The 20,193-nt window shown below is 45.5% G+C and overlaps 1 protein-coding gene across 3 annotated transcripts in view; it reads right to left on the reverse strand.

The window, feature by feature from the left end:
- Positions 1–15,303, reverse strand: part of RIC1 (RIC1 homolog, RAB6A GEF complex partner 1) — a 93,259-nt gene extending 77,956 nt beyond the window's left edge. For all 3 annotated transcript variants that reach the window (XM_019478084.2, XM_019478085.2, XM_006268895.4), the window contains exon 1: positions 14,750–15,303. In XM_019478084.2, the coding sequence (XP_019333629.1) occupies positions 14,750–14,890 (141 nt within the window). In that variant the 5' untranslated portion in view covers positions 14,891–15,303. The remainder of the gene's footprint in view (positions 1–14,749) is intronic.
- Between the last annotated feature and the right edge of the window lie 4,890 nt (positions 15,304–20,193).

A 20,193-nucleotide genomic window follows, 5' to 3' on the forward strand; every position in this document is an offset into this window, starting at 1 on the left:
TACCATTTGCAAGATCTTATTCATACCTAAATATATTTTCTGAGATTCTCAAAATTTTGGCTGAACTACAATCACAGCCATCCTCAGCTTTGAACAGAAAAAAATTGTTTGACAAGATCTGTCAGTCTTAAAAGCCAAAAAACTAATCATTTTCTTACATTTAGAAAGTAACACATCTAAAGTTCCTCTACTCAATGGGGAGGAGGGGTTGGGGTGGGTTCTTACTGGGGATGAGGTTCATGCCCTTGACACCATCTTTGAAGGCATATATTCTCTGGTTCCATTCCATTCCCTTCAGATGAGCGTTAATATGAAAAGTCATGCGATTGTCTATTGCTGGATTATTTTCCAAAAAAAATATTTGCACTCAATTCAGCCTGTCCAACACTGAGCCCCTGGCTTACTAACAACTGCCAAAAAAAGTTCTATCTATTGAAGAAGCACGTGTTGGGGGTATGTATACAGGAACATTAGCAGCTGATGTTTTACCATATAGTATCAACAGTACATAAGAATGCAAGGTGAAAGATACGTTCTGGGATATTAAAGTTACTATTTTCACCCACTACCTATGCAGCATGTTATATATGGGGCACTTGAAATCTCTTTCAGAATTAGAACGCAAGATCCATTATGGAAGTAAAGTGAATAATCTAAAGCAAAGGTGTCAAACTCATCCACCGCACAGGACATGGGGCCAGTCTGTGGGTCTGTCTGTCGCACAAATGAGCCCTATGTGCCAGAATCAGCCAGCAGCCCCAGTCCAATGTAGGCAGCTCCAACCCTGCACATGGGTGTCATCCAGGGCTTATGCTGCATGTAGCACCCATGCCAGCCTGGCCCTGTGCACTAGCTCCAGCACATGGGGCCAGTCTTCGGGCCTAATCCAAACCAATCTTGGATCCAGCATGCAGGAATGGCTTTACAGAGGCGCCACATGCAGTACGTGCCCCAGACTAGCCCACCATGCCACATGAAACATGCACTGGGCTCCATAGGCCACATGTAGTGATGGGGATGGGGCCATCACGTGCTGCATGCAGTCTGGTAGCCCAAGACCCACAGGCAGCACTGCAGGTTGGACGATAGGGCTCCACAGGACGTTTCTAGCTCCTGGAATTTATCTTTGACATCCCCGATCTAAAGTATTTTCTCTTTAGTTTTACAGGATGAACAATTTCAGTTTTAAAAATGAAATGTTTATTCATGAGCACTAGTGAGTACCCTCAGCATGTTACAAGGTACACAGCCCCTGACCGTGAAAGACCTGTAATAAGCAACAGCAGACAAGACTAACAAAGAAAACAAAATGAGGATTGGACACCGGTGTCAAAAGGTAAAAAAAAAAACATAAGTGAGAATAGGGGCATTGTGCATATCTTAATTTCTTAAATGACTATATAGACTGTTCACAGCTGTTCCAGATTAGAATGTTTAGGGTGGTAAGGAAATGATAAACTAGAAGTTTTGGAGCATGAGAGAAATGAGAAAAGAGAAGAGAGAATTTAAAAAGCAGCAGGCACACAGAATGCAAAGAAGGGTACAAAAAGCCATTGGTGGCATTAAGACAGGTACCAGCTGGTTATAAGTCACTAAGCTAAGGATGAGCTAGACACTCTGGAGCTAAATTTAAAAAAATACAGCACTCTTAAACCTCAAAGTCATACAAACAGATACTCTTTTATCCATCTCTGAGATGGAATAGGGCCGTTGTCTGACACAATACTCCACCTGCACTTAAAAATCTGATGTGCACCAGACTCAATGTAGACTACAGGCAGCAAGGAGCACAGCTTGGCAACTTGGAGAGCTGCGTGCAGCTTGTAAGTCTGTCGTGGTGAAAGGAGAGGAAGGGAGGGAAGGAAGGGGCGTGGGGGGCCGAGGGCAGATCAAGGTCCCCACAGTGAGGGAGTGGGGCTGGGGAAAGCGCTGTCCAGGTGGGGTGGGGTGGGTGCAGGATGGAGCCATAGCTCATCTGGGGGGCGTGGGGAGGGAGGGAGAGAGAGAGAGAGGAGGGGGTGGCTCCAGCCACTTTGCACCGCTCATCCAGGAGCCGTTCATCCGACACTCATCTGGCAGCTTGTCTGGTAGCTCCCGCTGCTGCTGCCACTGCTCGTCTGGGAGGGCGGGGAGGTGTGGGGGCAGTCATGTGCCCTCAGATCTGCATAGGGCAGGGCAGGCTGGGGCCAGGGCTGCGCACAGTTCTGGCAGGAGCTGGGCCACGCTGTACTAAGGGTGGATGGCAGCAGTGGCACTTTGGAGGGCTATGGCCACTGCTCCCCCCCACCCCCTTAGCCCCTTCCCAGCACCACTGCCACCCACCCTGAGTGCAGCCCCAGGCCCAGCCTGCAACAGCAGCCAACCCACCCCAGTCCAGGGGGCACAAGCCCCCCCCCAGGATGTGCGCAGCTGTGAGAGCTGCCCCCTCCTTCCCTGGACAAGCCACTTGCAGCTCTGTCCCACACCCCGGCTGGGAAGCGCCTGTCCCAGCCGCACTTCCTCCCTCACCACAGGGGCCTCGATCTGCCCTGCCCCTTCCAGCACAACAGACTTACCAGCTGGACACTTCTCTTCAAGCTGCCAGGCTTCATATTGGAAATTGGATTGGTATCAGTCAACATGCTTCCTTAAAAATCAGCTATCAGTATCGACCCCAAAAATCTGTATCAGTGCACCCCTAATCTCAGCCCCACAAACTGTCAGCAGCTGAAGTTGAACTACTCTGCTTAAATTTGAAATTAGTGAAAGGAGCTCTGTGCAAGGGATGTCACAAAAGCTCTGATTTAGCCCATCATTTGTACACACAACTGATACAGATTTTAGTAGGTGCTGTGCATGTGCCTTGATAGTGCAGTCAGTCTCTCTGACAGCTGAAGATCTATTAGTTTATAGATGCACAGAATTATGGGAGAAGTCTTCCACTGTGTACAAAAATCTTAGCTTTCTGACACCTGTCCAGGAGAGTAGGTGGGAAAGGATTTAAAAAACAAAAACAAAAAACTCGACAAAACAAATTTGAACTACTGGGCATTCACATCACAATATTTCATTACTGTTAATCTAACACAGATTTAAATCTGGATAGTTCCCTGACCATGAAATCAGACAAGTATGGTTGCGCATCCCTAGCATAGATGTTTCCATATTTGAAACATCATCAACCAAATATGTAAAACTGAAGGCCAACAAAGAGCTCAGGCTGTGTGTGATGAAGGCTCAAGTGTGTGGAATAGAGATTAGTGACCTGTAGTCACCGGTGCAAGTTCAGGCCAGATATAGAGGAATGCAAGCTGCTACCTTCTAGAAAGACTGGTAATCTATATTTCATGCTAGCAAAGATGAAAAAGAAATGCAAAAATCAGCACTTTGTATAGGCCAAAGTCAGAATAGTAATGGAGGACAAATTGCTCCCTTTGGAAAAAAGGGGACAACAAAGTAGTTTGCAGTACTTTTATCAGTGTCACTTTTTTTTACACACCACTTCACCTCTCCAAATATGCCAAGCCATATATGATTCCTTAATATTTCAGGTGTAATTTTAATCCTACTGAAGTGCATCTGAAATGTCATCCAAGGCAAACACCTTTGGAGAGATTATAACTCTCATGCTCCAACATGTTTACAAAAAATGAGAAATCAACCCCATATATAATCATTTAACAATCCATTTTGTTCACAATTCTGAAGTCAGCAACTGATACAGTGGAAATCAAAACTGGCATTTTTTCATATTTGCCCCCAAGTTTAGCATTACAACCACTAAAGGAAGAACAGCCCTGGAAAACAAACTTCCATTCTTATCTGCCCAATATCTAGAGCACAGCCAATGGCAGCACAAATTTTGTCCTGTGCAGTTTATGAATTCTAACTTATAGAGACCACTTACAGTTGAAGAGGGTAGTTCTTTGTCTATTTCCATTTGTTCTCCTACCCTCAAACCTTAGATTTCAAGGAGTACTTGGACTGCCCAGGTCATTTTTAGTACTGCAACAGTTTTAGGCTGATGATGTAGTTGTACAAGTGAAGATAATCTTCAAGGCTGAGAAAACAATTTCTTCACACAGGGCAGAATATAAACAGCACCACACTGAATCAGGCCAATCATCCACCTAGCCCACTATCTTGTCTTCAGCAGTGGCAGAAGTGGATGCTATAGAAAAGTGGTTTTCAACCTGTGGTCCACAGACCCCTGGGGGTCCACAAACTATGTCTAAGGCAGGCATGGACAATTATTTGGGCACAGGGGCCACATAGGGAGTTTTGTTGCAGACCAGCAAACAACTCACCAAAACTTCCCATGTTGGATGGGGCCACCGGTATGCAGGGAGCAGTATTCAGGAGCAAGACAGGAGGGCAAGGCCAGGACCATGGGGCAGCCTCTGCCCTGTAGGGTGGGAGGCAGCCTTCTCCTTTCCAAACTAAAGATCCCTAGCCTTTTTAGGTTACTTCAGTATCGTGTGTGTGTGTGTGTGTGTGTGTGTGTGTGTGTGTGTGTAATCTGTCCACATACACTTCAGTGTGTCCTAATTACTTGTTGATTTACTCATAGCTGAAAATAAGTCACAAGTGCCCTACATATTATTACTCAAAGCATCCCAAAGAAGTTGTTTAAATCCTTGGAACCGTTCAAAATATGGGTGATATATTTTATGCAGGTAATGCAGTGCTGCAAAAGCAACATCAGAAGGAACTAGAATGGGTCTTTAAAATAAAAACTTTATGAATGCTTTATGTTATTGGGATGTTTACTGTACATGTATCAGTTTAGTTTAGTAGTGGACATCACAGAAAACAGGCAAAATCAAACAACGGCTCAACATAAGCCACCCTTTGGTAAACACTTGCAGGTAGTTAAGAGAATGCCCAAATGTTAATTAAAAGGGACACACTCTCTCCATGGGGGGGAGGGAGGGGAATAGCTGAAGGCAACAGGGCAAGTATATAGCACCCACTGCTGCACCTGAAGTTCAGCCTTATTTGATGGTAAGACTTTACCAAGAGTAATTCATATAGGCTGTTTTAAAAGCACAGTTTGTATGTCTGAAAACTAGGGACCAATGAATTGGCAGTCTTACAGGTTTTTCACATCTGTAGAGCTGGTTCATATACAGCAGGCAGTACTGATTCAAAGTTGCTGTTGGATTTTTTGATTCTGGAAGGTCACCTATCTTAAAGAAATTAGTTGTCCAAGTCCAGCTACTTATACATCCTAAAACTACTACACTAAGTCTTGGCTTTCTCCCTGGCTAAGCGGATATGAACAATTAAAATCAGGGATAAGACTGAAATGTATTAGTATGGCAATATAAGCAAGCATGTATTTACAGAGTGGGTACTGACTTTATGAACCTTAGGCACCAGAGCTATAAATATTACACTTTTCAGCAGCACTAAGTTCATTACAAAAAATCAGTGGCATTTTGCAAAGGAAAAAAGGATGGGTTGTAGCTTTTGTTTCTTCACAATGTAAGTGCCTGAAAGTCTTTACCATGTACAGTTTTCCTGTCCTATCCTTCCCTCCACTCCCCTCCCCCCTTTTAAAAAACACTGCTCATGTCAGGTCTTCTTTATGCTTTGGGGGGAAAAAAAAACAAAACTGTGAAGCTCTAGAGATCTAGAAGAATATAATGGAAGTGAAACCACAAACATGAGAAGTGATTTTTATTCCAGGTCCTCTCAGTTAAGGACTGACTGATAAAGTTCACATTTGAGACTACCAGCCAAACCCTTAGTAAAACAAGGAAGAAACTTCAGATCCAGAGAAAAGCCTAGCGCATGATCAGAGGTCAGAAAAACAGACCATACGATGACAGGTTGAGAGCTATGGGGCTTTTTAGCCTGGAAAAGCACAGGCTCGGGGTGATCAGATGGCCACCTATAAGTTTATCAAGGGTGACCACCAGTATCTGGGGGAACGTTTGTTCACCAGAGCACCCCAAGGGATGACAAGGTCGAATGGTTATAAACTACTGCAAGACCGTTTCAGGCTGGACATAAGGAAGAATTTCTTTACTGTCCAAGCCCCCAAGGTCTGGAATAGCCTGCCATCGGAGGTGGTTTAAGCACCTACATTGAACACCTTCAAGAGAAATTTGGATACTTGTCTTGCTGGGATCCTATGACCCCAGCTGACTTCCTGTCCCTCGGGGAGGGGGCTGGACTCTATGATCTTCCGAGGTCCCTTCCAGCCCTAATGTCTATGAAATCTATGAAATCTTCAATACTTTTCAACAAAAAGCACATACTTTGCCAAGTAATATTTTAGTTTCAAGCTTTGACAAACAAGTCAGGCCACTTTTTTTCCTTGTGTAAGTCACTTTTACAGCAGCTTAATGAACCAAAATGCATACTACGAAAATCTTCAGTGCAATTGACTTGTATTTTCATTAAATTAAAAGGTGTAGAGAAGGTAAATTCTTTAGCAGTGGTGTTAGGCGTCTATCCACTTTGTACTTTTTTTCATTGCTACTTTACAGGACATAAAGGGAAATAAGAATACTTATAAACAAAACGGATTTAATTTCTCCATTTGTTCAACCTAAAAAACCTGAGGACCAGAAAAATATATTGGGCAGGTTCTAAATGTCCTCAATTGCCATCATGGTTACAGTGTAGGAAACAAGTTCTTTGCTAAAAGAATGATCTCTCCCCTCCCCCAAAACAGGAGACTTAAAAAAAAAAAAAAAAAAAAAAAAGGTTGTCAACTGTTCAAATCTATTTTTTAAATTTGTATCTTGATCTAGTCTTCACTTGATTAATGCTAGGGTTTTCAAACAGATCATAAGGGCACTAGGCATGAAAGCCCACTGGAAATCAACTGTGCAGACCTAACTGGTTTAAAACTTTTTAAAGAGGTAGGAAAAGTCCAGCCCGTGGGGTCAGGCATACAAGCAGCAGATTGCAGCTTTCCCTGGCTCTGGCCTGCGCCATCACCTCCACAAGGTTCTGGCCCTGGCCCAGGACGCAGCTCCATGCCCAGCCACCGCCCTGCCAGCACTGGCTCCATGGAGGCTTTGGGAGCACAGGGCCATCACGGTCCCACCACTCCTGGGGTCTCCATGGAGACCAACCCAAGCAGCACAGGCAGAGGTTGCTGGAAAGTGGAGTCTGGCCACAGCCAGATCCACCATTTTACCCACCCCTGCTCTAAAGTCTTGAGAATTTAAAGGAACTTGTAAAATAAACTACCCCAAATGTTTCACAATATCAAAATAACCCCCTCTCCTAGATCCTCCAGGAGTAGTTCTAGGTTACTGGAGCTCAGACAGCTTCCACCCAGCCACTCTAAATGCTAGGCAATATCCTTGAAGCAGTTTACAGCAATATTTTAGCAAAACATGCTGAATGAATACAGAACAGTGTGTATGCCACGCACTAAAAATGCAATTTTAGTGTCTACCATGGGACTATAGTTTTAGCCATTACACAACCTGCTTCCTGAGCCCAGACCTTGTGCCTTAAAATTTGGGAAGGATGGAAGCATCTAGATTCAAGCTTCACTTGAATTAGCATTTGAATTTGCTTGAATTTGCACTCCTATTCACATTTGAAGAGTTATTTGTAATAAATCTTTTAGTCCAGCAACATAAATCTAATGATTACTGAAAAATACTTGTGTTTGACAGGCACAATGGTTCATTATTTTAATTATCAATGTTTCTAAAGCATAGACAGGTCTTTAGACAGATTTGTTAGGTATGGTGACTGCTGCCACTTTTTTTTTTTTTTAATTATTACTATTATGCAGCAAATTAAACTTGTCAGGGGGAAATAAAAACCTAGTCGCATGGGCAGCTTGCAGATGTTAAAAGAAACAAAATACCCACCGAGTTTTATTTCACTTTAAACTCGGCGCACTCCTGTGCTGAGCCAAGCACGTGTCCAGAAGAAACAGCACTTCAGTTGGACCTGGCACACCAGAGGTCTCACCACTTTAGTGAGGCTTTTTGGGGACTTTTATCTAACAGCTGATTGAATCATTTTTGGCCAAAAGACCCAAAACAGTCCCAATGAAGCTCCTGATCTATACAGATGCTGCAGAGCTGGGTCAAAGCAAATTGCTGCTGCTTCCAGTAAAGCGTGGGGGGGTTTTTTTGTTTGGTTTGGGATTTTTTTTTTTTTTTAACGTCTGCAAGCTGCCATGATGAGCTCTTACCAAACTTCTAGGAGACTTCCGAAAAGTTAAAGTGTTGCAGATAGCATGAGCAACTACAGCAGAACTGGCCAAAGAGGGAAGTGAGCTAGTCTAATTTCATCAGCTCCAATACTTGGAAAGGCCAGTTGTGTAAGTCTGCACAGCAGACGAAACAAATCTAGAAACAGGTGCCAGTCAAGGCGACCAATTGTTATACAACAAGCAAAAATTTTTATATGGAAATTCTTTGACCCTCAGAACATGAGCTCTGTATAGCAGATGCACATATTCACAGAGCATTCAGCTTTAGCAAGGTATTGAACCTCTTAGCATGGGGGTGGGCAAAATGCAGCCTACCAGGCCCCTAAAAAATGTAGAAAATTAATATTCATCTGGCCCCAGCTGCCGGTCATGAAACCCTCGATGGCTTGCCAAAATTCAGTAAGAGGCCCTCCACCCAAAATAATTAGCCACCCCTGGTTTAGCATAAACACAGAAGTAACAAGCATCTTGAATCACCAGATATGCTCAAGTCACATTCACACAATGGGCTTGTCTCCCATTTGGAGTGGAGTACTCACAATTGCCAAAGTTAGAATGAGAAAGGTCCCTAATTAATTCTATATTAAAGTTTAAAAACAAGATGAACTAGCTTTACCCACACCATGTAACAGGACCTCTTGTCTACTTTATAAACTCTCGCCCTAAACTCCACTTACACTTCAACATCCAAGGAAGGGATTTCCCAGAGAAGCTGTAGTTATTCCTCCAATTACCAAGGACTTCATCCAGTCTTTCCTCTCTAGGCTTCTGTTTTGGTAACTTTCAGAGCTTCCCACTAGACCTAGTAACAAAAGCTTTTCAAGAGGTTGTCATTTTCCTTCCAACTTTTTCAAAGGAAGTATTGATCATGGACTGGATTTAAGAACCTAATATATCTAAACTCTCAAACCTACAAATAAAATAAAATATGAAATTCAAAAAGTTCTGTTGCTCATCTTCTGACTGTCAAGTTAATTAGCTGTAATTATCTTCTCAGGTAGGCAAGTTGTGATTTTTTTTTGTTATAAAAGGCTGAAAGCATCTTTAAAGGTCTACATGCAACACAAAGAAAAACTTCATTTTAATCTTTTCTTGCAAATCAACTTCCATATTTCACATTTGGTCCTCATAGGCACCACAGTCTTTCCCTCTGACATTATGGCAGCCATTAAAAGTTTGAGATCCATGTTTGTTTTCTTGTCTCTCCCAGCACTACCCTCCTCCTGTCCCTCCCTCCCACCACAACCTTTGTCTTTTGTATTCTAATTTCCCCCTCCTTATACACTGCTTTCCACAGTGTATGAGCGCACTTCATCACAGCATCTGATGAAGTGAGCCTTTCGTGAGCTTCCTCTCTCTCTACATAAATCTACTTTGCTTAGTCTAGTGCATATCCCTACCCAGCCATTAACAGCACATCTTGAACAGATGACTCCAAATATTTCTTTATAGTATTTAAAGCCATTGTTCCAGGGACTTAGAGTAAAGCCAAGTTAAGAGATCATCAGCTTGAAATCTAGATTTCAAAACCTAATTTAAATGCAATATGAGCTGCTATAGCTTCAAAGCTCCTGCACCAATTTGTCTGGTCTCCAGTTCCCTTCTATTTTTAGATGTTTCTCCCCTGTCTGTGTGGATCTTTCAAACAAGGAAACTGACAATCAGGGAAACACTAAGACTGCCTATTTATAAAGTGCTTAAATGCGGGCCTAGAAGAAGATTCCTTTGTTTGATACACTTGTATGTTATTGTAAGGCGCCTAGGCAAACATTTCAGTTATAATTGTGATTATTAAATGCTGCTTTAAACCAATTTTAAGTTCTTAGTAGCAAGATGTTTTCACCATTTAGATAGAGAAGTCTTGTCTGGGACAACAAGAATGAAAATTAAACTATCTTAATTCAGCCTTGTCTAATGCCACCTTCATGAGATGGGCAAGCACGTATACAAGGGGTGCTATAAGAAAGGTGTCCAAGTTCCGGCTCCCCAACCTGTCATGGGTATAACAGGACACAGTTCTGCAAGCAAAGGAAGACAGACAAAGAGGATTAACTTGAGCACTTTCAAAAGTTAGGAATTAAATCCTACTACAGGAGTTGTGGCTTCGGAAGTGAGCAGGTCTGAAGCAGATTAAAATAAGTGGTTGTTGTTAACACCGCTGATTCATGAACTTCTTACTCCAGGCTCTACAGTGGAGGGGAGCATTTGAATTCCCTATCCCGAATCAGATCTTCCCAGGTCAGATCCATCCAGCAGGACATAGTCTGCTGACTGACAGCAGTGAATGCTGATAAGAAACCCTTTCTACAATACCTCCACAGAACTAAAAGTCTGGAATTAGGAAAGTGCAAAGCTATTGTCCAACCTCCTTGCACAATGCACTGAGAAAGATATATTCCAGACTTGGTAAGAAATATTGAGGTTGTTTATGAGTTTCTGCCTTAAGTTAGTACAAACCCACACAATATCCAGGCTTATTACATCCAATTTTAGCTTCAAAAGGGTGGGAGGGAAAAAACTGGATGAGAGTAAAAGTATGGTTAAGTCCATCCCTGAGTGCAAGAAAACCCCAATAAAAGCTAAAATACATTTTCCTCAAGTAAATCTAATCTTGTGAGGTGAATACAAACACATTAAAGAGGGCTTGGTGTTAATAATGACTAAATTTGTGGAATCAACAAGTATTTGTCATACAGGTTTCTTTCAGTAATAGTCTTGCACAGAAGTAGATTTGTGGTCAACATCTGAAACAAAGATAGGTATCCACAGGCCCCATACTATGAAACAGACTCTGGTAATGTTTCTAATTCCCATGGGAAAGCAATAGTCAGCTGTTTTTCAGTAGCATCCAAGCTTCTAAATTAAGTGCAGACTAGTCGAGACATAAGTTCAGTTGTTGGAAAGCTCACCTGGTAAGTGGGAAGGGGCAGGGATGAGATGGTAACCATCCAGTTGCCCCCCATGTGCATTTCTATAGATTTCCTTGTAAATTCAATGACAGAAATGTTGGAGAACAAGTTCCTACTTCAGACCAGATCTGTACCACTGAAAAGCAACAAGAAATGTTTTCCAGAGCTGATAGGCATTATTGTTGGACCATATTAGGTAGAATGTACAGAGCCCGGTGCCCTCAAGTCTCAAAAGGAAAACAAAGTATTTTCCTGATTTAGCCATCCTAAACAGTTTTTGCATATCTTCACAGCACTAAGGAAGGAACACTACCAACTCTCCTACCCCAATACAGTTTCTCCCCAAAACAAACAAAATAGAATTTGCCAATATTCAAATACTTCGGCCTCATTATAAAACTCATCAGGGAGCTTCAGTTATACAATTATTTCATTTCCTCATTTTTAAAGGAGAAGAAATATGAACACTGGTCCCAAGCATAAAGGTCACAACTTTAACAATAACTTCATTTTCCTTAAAGCTTTAAAAACACGTAATAACAAACCAATATCACTTCATTTGAAAAACAATCTCAACTGAGCACATATTTAGAAATCTAAACCAGTCATTTTAAGATGCTTGTGTCTTAGAAATAAACAGTGTAATTCAGGCCAAAGCTTATACAGATTCATCACTTACCATACTCTTGTATCATTACACTACACTCTTACTATACACAGTGAACTATTCACAAGTCTTTCACCAAACCCTGTTAGACTCCAAAATATTTTAGCTCCAAATAACAAAATGAGTTTGACATGACTAAAACTTCACATTATTCTAAGAAAGGTATTGCTGGCAAGAGAAAAGATGTCATTTCCTCCACAGGAACCAAATATATGATGTTGATTTAAATGTCACTTGCAAAGATGACAAAATTATGTTGTTTGCCACCTTCTGCCTGAAGACTCCTTGAAAGGGGATCGCAGAAATATTTCTAGTAGTTTTGTCCATAAGGTCTTGTCTATCAGAGTTTTGTTAAAAGGTTGTATTTCAAGCTCTCTACTTTTGACTTCGGGACAACAACAAACAACCCTAATAAAATTATCATAGCATATGAACAAGTAGGCTGCCGCTTACAAAAGCTTATGCATTTCTGCATAAGGCAGTGTCTAAGGCAGAGGTCAGCAACATTTTTCAGTGATGGGCCCAAATGATCCATCTCAGGTCTAAGGCAGGCTAGCACTAAGATCCAGTCACCGCAGCCACTTCTCCCCACCACTCAGCACAGGCAAAACTCCCCCCTCCCCTCCCCAACCAAAGCCCCCCACTGCTCATAACATCCTGGCCACCCAAGTCAGAGCTCTGCAGGCCAGATGAAGTCCACAAGCCACAAGTTACCAACCCCTGCTCTAAGGTGACACCCTGCTGTGCGCCTTCTGCCTGACTTGAGTAACATAGCTGCTAATTACTTCTGTCAAAATCATTTAAACATTGGAGTCAAACAAGTCTAAACAAAAAACAGTTAACAGTCTTCACTGTCTCATCACCGAAACTGCTAAACTTTCAGTTTCTGAGGCCATAAAACAACTGGATACCTGGCTCTCAGCAATTATAAAACATCTTAATATTTCAAAGCAAGTTCAGAATTACCTATGTAAAATAAATGCATGTCAGGTCATACACCTACAGGAGCTTCATCATTTGCCACCTCCCATCCACCTCCCTTGCAAAAGTGTCTGCAGTAAAGTTAGCAAGTTTTCCCGACACCCGTAAACTAATACATTTGGGGTTTGACACGTCACAGAAACAAGGACTCTTCATGAAAACACCCTACAAGCTATTACAGAATACCAGAATCAGAGAGAAGCAGGGTTGGAAGGGACCTCCAGAGGTCCCTAGCCCAGTGGTTCTCAAACTTTTTTATACCATGACCCACTTATAAATATTGATGGCCAGTCCCCCCCCCAGCACCCCTTGCTCCAGACCCACTGCCCAGCCCCCTGCGCCCCCCCCCCAATCCACAGCCTCTCAGTTTGTGGGGCAGGAGGGGACAGGGGGGCACCAGGCAGCGCCTGGCAGGCTGGAACTCTGACAGCCTGCAAGGGAAAAGCCCTGGGTTCCCAAGTTTTTTTATTGTAAAGGAGAATCCATTTTTAAAAAGTTCGTCTGCGCCCCTTTCCTTTATTCTTGTGACCCACTTCTGGGTCGCTACCCACAGGTTAAGAAATGCTGCTCTAGTCTAACCCCCTGCCTGAGGCAGGATCATCCCTGTGCAAACCATTCCATACAATCCATCATCCAAACCAGGGGTTGGCAACTATTTTGGGCAGAGTGCCAGAAACACCCCCAACTTTGACTAGTAACTTGTTGGCGTGCCAGGGGTGGGCAGTGGGAGAACTGCGAGGGGCCCAATCCTTGTTCTAACAGTGCAGCCCTGAGACCTTCCCCACCATCCATCCCACGGCATGAATGCCAAGCAAAACACCTTCACGTGCAACACTCCGGCACCTGTGCCAGGGGTTGCCTACCCCTGCTCTAAACTCTACGTAAGACTGCAATCAACCCTGCTACGACACAGACCTAACATCCTCACCTGCGACAGGTGACGCAGGGAAACCACGGCAGCCAATGCCCTGCTTCTGTGTAATGTTTCAATACATACTCAAGAGATCCTGAGTAGAGGGTCACAGGGATTCAGGAGTTTTGAGTCGCAGAGAAGCAGGGCTGGAAAGGACCCCCAGAGAGCATCTAGTCCAGCTCCCAGCTGAGGCAGGACTGTCCCTATCCAAACCATCCCATACAACCATCATTTACACTCTGCATAAGACCACCCTCAACCCCAACACAACATATACTTAACACCTCACCTGCCACAGATAGAGCTGCCACAGCTCCCCTGCCTTACCTGCGGCAGGTGAGGAGGTTGGGTCTGCATATTCAGGGCTGACCGAGTCTTACTTAGAGTTTAGATGATGGTTGTATAGGACAGTTCAGTGGAATAATCCTGCCTCAGGCAGGGGGCTAGACTAGAGCAGTGTTTCTCAACCTTGCAACCCAAAAGTAGGTTGCAAGAATATATGAAAGGGTCACAGATAAACTTGAAACCATGGCTTTTCCCTTGGAGGCTAGCAGAGCTGCAGCCTTCGAGGGGCTGCTTGGGGACCCCCTGCCCCACATGCACCCACCCCCCGCCCCACACACTGGGGGGTTGGGGCCTGGGAGCAGCAGGTCAGAAGCAAGGGGCACCGCATTAAGGATGACCATCAATGCTTACAAATGGGTCATGGTACAGAAGAGCTTGAGAACCGCTGCACTAGATGACTGCGGGGGTCCCTTCCAGCCTTGCTTCTCTGCTACCTCTGTGAAGAAGTCTCCCATCCAGGGGGCACAGAGGAGTCCAGGGAGGACCTGAAGCGGGTTGGACCAAATCATTAAGGGTGGGGGGCATAGGCAGACAGAGCTCTTTGGGTAGATGCAATATCCTTTATTAGACCAACTAAAAAGTTGGGGGAAGTTGTTCTCTGAAAGCTTTTGGACACAAACACTCCGGGGGGGGGGGGGGAACGTGACGGGACGGAACGAGATGACAGTAGCTCCCAGGAACCACGAAACCCGGGCGCCTGCGGGCCCTCCCCCGCCCTCCCCTCGCAGGTCCGCGGCCGAGGGGCGCCGGGCACTCACCCGGCAGTACCAGAGGCTGAGCTGCGCGGGCGCCAACAGGGCGAAGAGGGCGCGCTGCGGGTCGGCCCGGACGTGGTGCGGTGGCTGCGGGGCGGGGAGCGGGCAGCGCAGCCGCTTGGGCCAGCCGCTCAGGAAGTACATGGCCGCGGCGGCCCCAGTCACGGCCCTTCCTCGGCCCCTCGGCGCCCCTCAGCGGGGCCGGCTCCGCGCGGCGGCGGCAGGAGCGGGCATAATCCCGCCGGCCGCCACAGGGCACAGCACGGCCCGGCGCGGGGGCTGCGGCGCGGCGCGGGAAGCGCGGGGGGAGGGGCCCGCTCAGTGCCGCGCCAACGGCTGCTCGCGGCCGCCGGTGCCTCGCGCTGCGGCTGCCCTGGCGCAGGCCGCCGCCATCGCCCGCCTCCCTCCCTCCCTCCGCCGGGGGTGCCGGGGGGAGGCGCTGATTGGTTCCGCTGGTAGAACAATCCGGAAGTGATGTCTCTCCCCCCCGATCGGCAAGTCAACGATCCCCGAAGCGTGAGCTTGGGGGGAAGGGAAGTGCTGAGAATGCGCGAGGCTGGGGCGCATGCGCGCTAGAGGATCTTCTCTGGGCAGTGGAGAGAGATGGGGCAGTAATGGGGGGGCGCCGGGGTGGTATGTGCGCAGGCGCAGGAGGCTGTCCCAACAGAGCGCGGAGGGGCGGAGCGAGGGGAGGGAAGGCGCCGCGTTATTGGTCCAAGTTTAGCCCCACCCCTCCAGGTCTGGTGCGCTGAGGTGTGAAGCACCTGAGGAGCGGGGGTATTCCAGGTGTACGATAATTCTCATATTTTCATGATAATTATCATAGGTTTAGTTGGGCTAATAAAATATAACAGAAATAACCAAAGAACCTTGTCTGGATATTTGTATAACTTCAACCCTTGTACAACGTACTATTAATAACAGTAAAATTGTTCAAAATGTACACTAGTTTTTGATTCAGCTAATTGATGCAGCATAAGCAAAACCAAAGTCACTCTCAGCTGTCTTTTGGGGGTCTTAACTGTTTTTTGGGTTTGCTATGAGCGCTTTCTTATGACTGCTGGCTTCAAAATAAAGAAATGCTTCAACTTTGATGACCCAGTTCTCACTCACTCATTGGTGACTTAAAGAGAGCTATATAAAGTATATAAGACTTCTTTGCGTATCTTTTGGTGTATAATAATTCAGCAAGCATGATAATTTTGAGCCTCCAATACAATAATTTCATATTTAAGATCTGGCAATGCTGGTAGGGGGCTTTGTGCAAGACTCCCCACATTGTGGAAGGTGAAAGCAGAAGTGCACCTTGTAAACTGACTGAAGCAGGGGTGCATGAGCTGTCCGCAGTCACAGTTGGCTGCTCAGGGCAGCTCTCTGAGGCCCCTGCAACATGTTACATGCACACAGTTGAATGGTGAATTGCACAGTTAAGGTAGGCTGGCCACACATGCAAAGTAAGAGGGGTCACGTGCAAAGTGACTAACCTGCAATGAATCTTTCTTTCTCCAGGTACACAACACATATCTTTCTTTCTCCAGAAACTAGAAGCTTTACTAATTTTGCCAAGGGCTTAGGGCTATGTTATTCAGTTTAAGATTCATGCAAAAATAAATGTAACTTTATTGGAATGAGTTAAAAACAGTCTGAAAGACTGTGAAATAGGAGCTACATTATCAGGGGCAGAGCACAGGCAGCAGAATTGCAGAGCAAAGGCTAGCTTGATTAGTAGAACATCGTGACCATTAAAAAGGAGAGAGGGTGGTTAACACCTGTGGAATGAAGAGTTTAGTAAGAATCAGGTAGCTTATAATGAGCAATGAAGTCAGTTGACTCCCTCACTGTTGCCTGACTAGAAATGCTGCTGCCAATGCCAGGCAGTTGGTTTTAAAATTTGGGTGGAGCAGGAACCAAAGGTAGGGGGGGGAGGGGCAACTGTACCAGTGCACCCTCCCTTCCCCCCCCTCCCACCCCCCATCCACCCCGTGAACACAAATTTACAGTGAAGTCTCCCCAATTGTGAGGGACAGCTGGTGAGAAAGGTGCTTGCTTGAGAAATCTAGCAAGTGATGGTGCCCAGATGGCCCATCTTCACAAAATAGAAATGAATTTCAGACTGCCCTCCCACCTCTGGTGTAAGTGAGCTTTATCATCTTCCTTTTACAGATGAGGAAAGCAAAGCATAGATACATTTCCTCAAGTTAACAAAGAAAGCCTGTAAAAATCCTAGTAAGGAACCAGACATTTCCAGGCTTCTGATTCTTTCCTGGCTGCTCTGATATCCCCCGCTCCCATTCCCAGCACACACTTACATGCTATGCAAGGGGAAAGTGTGCTGCCAGAGCAGACAGTCTATGCTGAGCAACCATACAGGAACACAGAGGTTCTGTGCTGAGAACAGGATTAAAAATAAATGGTACTGATGTTATAGAAGCTTTGTTGTAGGCAACTGTTGTTATTGCACACCGAATAGAAGTAGAAAGACTAAAGTGTTTGTGCTTTCCTGACATCTGTGCTTGCCCTACACCAGCATATGATTCATAAAAAAATTATAAACCTGTTAGAATAACTAACTAGCTACAGTGGTTTTGCAGTGCAATGTACATAAAAAATGTGAATGTGAAAAAACCTAAATGTCAGTAACATGAATGGGTCCAAAATGTGTCCCGTGAGGCCTGAGAAGGGTGCAGTCATACCCAAAAGCTATGTCTATCCCAACTGTGCTATTTATCCAATAAAAGATATCACCTACAAGAATTCTTACCTCTCAAAGACACATTTAGATGCTTGGAATGATAATTTAACACTGACATAAAAGTTGGTATTTATGATGCATCCCTTTGACTTATGACCTATATTTCACAGCAGAGTCTGGAAGCAACAAAGCATATGCCAGGGTTTGGGTAAAAGGCTGTACTCAATTGTAACCTAGTGTGCATGGGAGCCCAGAGGTAGTAAACACACTATGCTGTGCTACACTAGCAAACAGTGCTTCCCCTAACACATCTAGTAGTGTCTGTTGAGGCATAAGGACAATGATACAGAGACTATAATTATGTACCTGGCTGTGATTCTGTGAGTCCTTTATGTACCAAACGGAAGTCCAGTTGGGCTCATACTCAGCTGATGGCAAGGTGAGTTTTCATGGAGATTACTGTTATACTGTTTTGGAAGGGTATATTTTGGGGATAATTCTATATTGAAAACTCACATGCTTGTGACATGCTCCGCTTGCACCATACTGGATCTGGTATTGGCAACAGGGGATGACATGGTAGGGGACCTCCAGATCGGTAGCCATCTAGGGGACAGTGATCACCTAATAATAGAATTCACCATAAGACGTTGAGTGGGTAAGGTAACTAGTAGGGTGAAAGTGCTAGACTTTAGGAAAGCTGATCTCAATGAACTCAGGCGATTAGTCAAGGACGCACTGCAGAGTAGGAGTTTTGAAGTGATGGGAGCCCAAGAAGGGTGGCTGTGCCTTAAGGAAACGATCCTTCGGGCACAAAGCAAGACGATCCCCGAGCGAGGCAAAAGAGGGAAAGGGGCCAGGAGGCTTCCCTGGCTGACCAGAGAAATCCAGGACAGCCTAAGGGACAAAAGGGGAGCACATAAAAAGTGGAAACAGGGAGAGATCACCAAAGACGAATATACCTCCTCTGCTCGTGCTTGTAGGGAGGCAGTTAGACGGGCCAAAGCTACCATGGAGCTGAGGACGGCAACCCAAGTAAAAGACAACAAGAAATTGTTTTTTAGATATATAGGGAGTAAAAGGAAGGCCCAGGGAGGAATAGGACCCCTGCTAAATGGGCAGAAACAATTGGTGACGGACAGAGGGGACAAGGCTAAACTCCTCAACGAGTTCTTTGCCTCAATGTTCCTAAGCGAAGGGCACGACAAGTCTCTCACTGGGGTTGTAGAGAGGCAGCAGCAAGGCGCCAGACTTCCATGCATGGACCCTGAGATGGTGCAGAGTCACTTGGAAGAACTGGATGCCTTTAAGTCAGCAGGCCCAGATGAGCTCCATCCGAGGGTGCTGAAGGCACTGGCTGAGGTCATTGCAGAGCCACTGGCAGGAATATTTGAAAGCTCGTGGCACATGGGCCAAGTCCCGGAGGACTGGAAAAGGGCCAACGTGGTCCCCATTTTCAAAAAGGGGAGGAAGGAGGACCCAGGCAACTATAGGCCAGTCAGTCTCACCTCCATCCTTGGCAAAGTCTTTGAAAAAATTATCAAGGCTCACATTTGTGAGAGCCCGGCAGGACAAATTATGCTGAGGGGAAACCAGCACGGGTTCGTGGCAGGCAGATCGTGCCTGACCAATCTAGTCTCTTTTTATGACCAGGTTACGAAATGCCTGGACACAGGAGTGTGCGGGCCGACCGGGGGCGAGCCGGGGCCCGTCTTTGCGCACGCAGGCTGTGGCCAGCAGCCTGGGCACGCAGGGCCGGAGAAGACCGCGGCGAGCTAGAATTGATTACGGACACGTAGTGGTTGATTAAAAGATTGTTTACTTACACCAAAAGCTGGTAGTGGTGTAGGCTGGACAGCTTTCCAGGCACAGCTCCGCTTGAATCCCCGTTGGAGGATTACAACAAGTCAACTCTTTTCCCCAGAGTTGTCGAGGCTCCATGGATTCAGTTCCCCCAGAGTTGTTAAGGCTCCGTGGGCTCGGTTCCCTCCGGAGTGGCTGAATCTCTGTGGGTTCGTACAGCACTAATCTTTCCCGGAGTTATTAAAGCTCCGCGGGCTTGGTTCGGTTCCCTTTACCACGGAGTTGTTAAGGCTCCGAGGATCCGGCTTGGGTTTATAGAATAGGGATACGTCTAGGATTGCGCTCGGTGACGGGGAGAGGCCAAAGGCTATTTAGACCTCTGTTGCCTGCTTAAGAGAGGCGTGTTGGGTCTGTAAGGGTCCACATCGCTTAGAGATCTTCACACAGCGCAAAGTCTCCTCCTCCTCCTGGTGAGTTTTCTCTCTCTCCAGGTTTCCTCTCTCTCCGGCTTGGGTGGAAACCACCCAAGCCTTTTGTACGTCTAGCAAGCCGATAGCTAGCCGCCACGTGTGCCTTTATTCAGAATTGGCCAATAATGTGGCACGAACTCCCATACAAATGGCGGGAACTCCTTTACAACGTGCATCTCTGAGATGCAAAAGAAATGCACCATGCAAAGAAGCTGCAAATTTGGCGGGAAATTCCCCGTTGCACCGGAGTTCTCTCCCGCAGCAGAGAACTCCGCCGTGCAAGGAAGCTGTAATTTTAGCGGGAACATAATTTAGCGTTGCCAAAGCACACACAAACAAAAACTCACAACTTTGGGTTGTGACAAGGAGGAGGGGTGGATGTCGTATACTTAGACTTCAGAAAGGCCTTCGATACGGTATCCCACCCCATACTGGTGAACTAGTTAAGAGGCTGTGACTTGGATGACTACACAGTCCGGTGG

Source organism: Alligator mississippiensis, chromosome 3, assembly GCF_030867095.1.
Source record: "Alligator mississippiensis isolate rAllMis1 chromosome 3, rAllMis1, whole genome shotgun sequence".
In the NCBI taxonomy this organism is placed as follows: domain Eukaryota; kingdom Metazoa; phylum Chordata; order Crocodylia; family Alligatoridae; genus Alligator; species Alligator mississippiensis.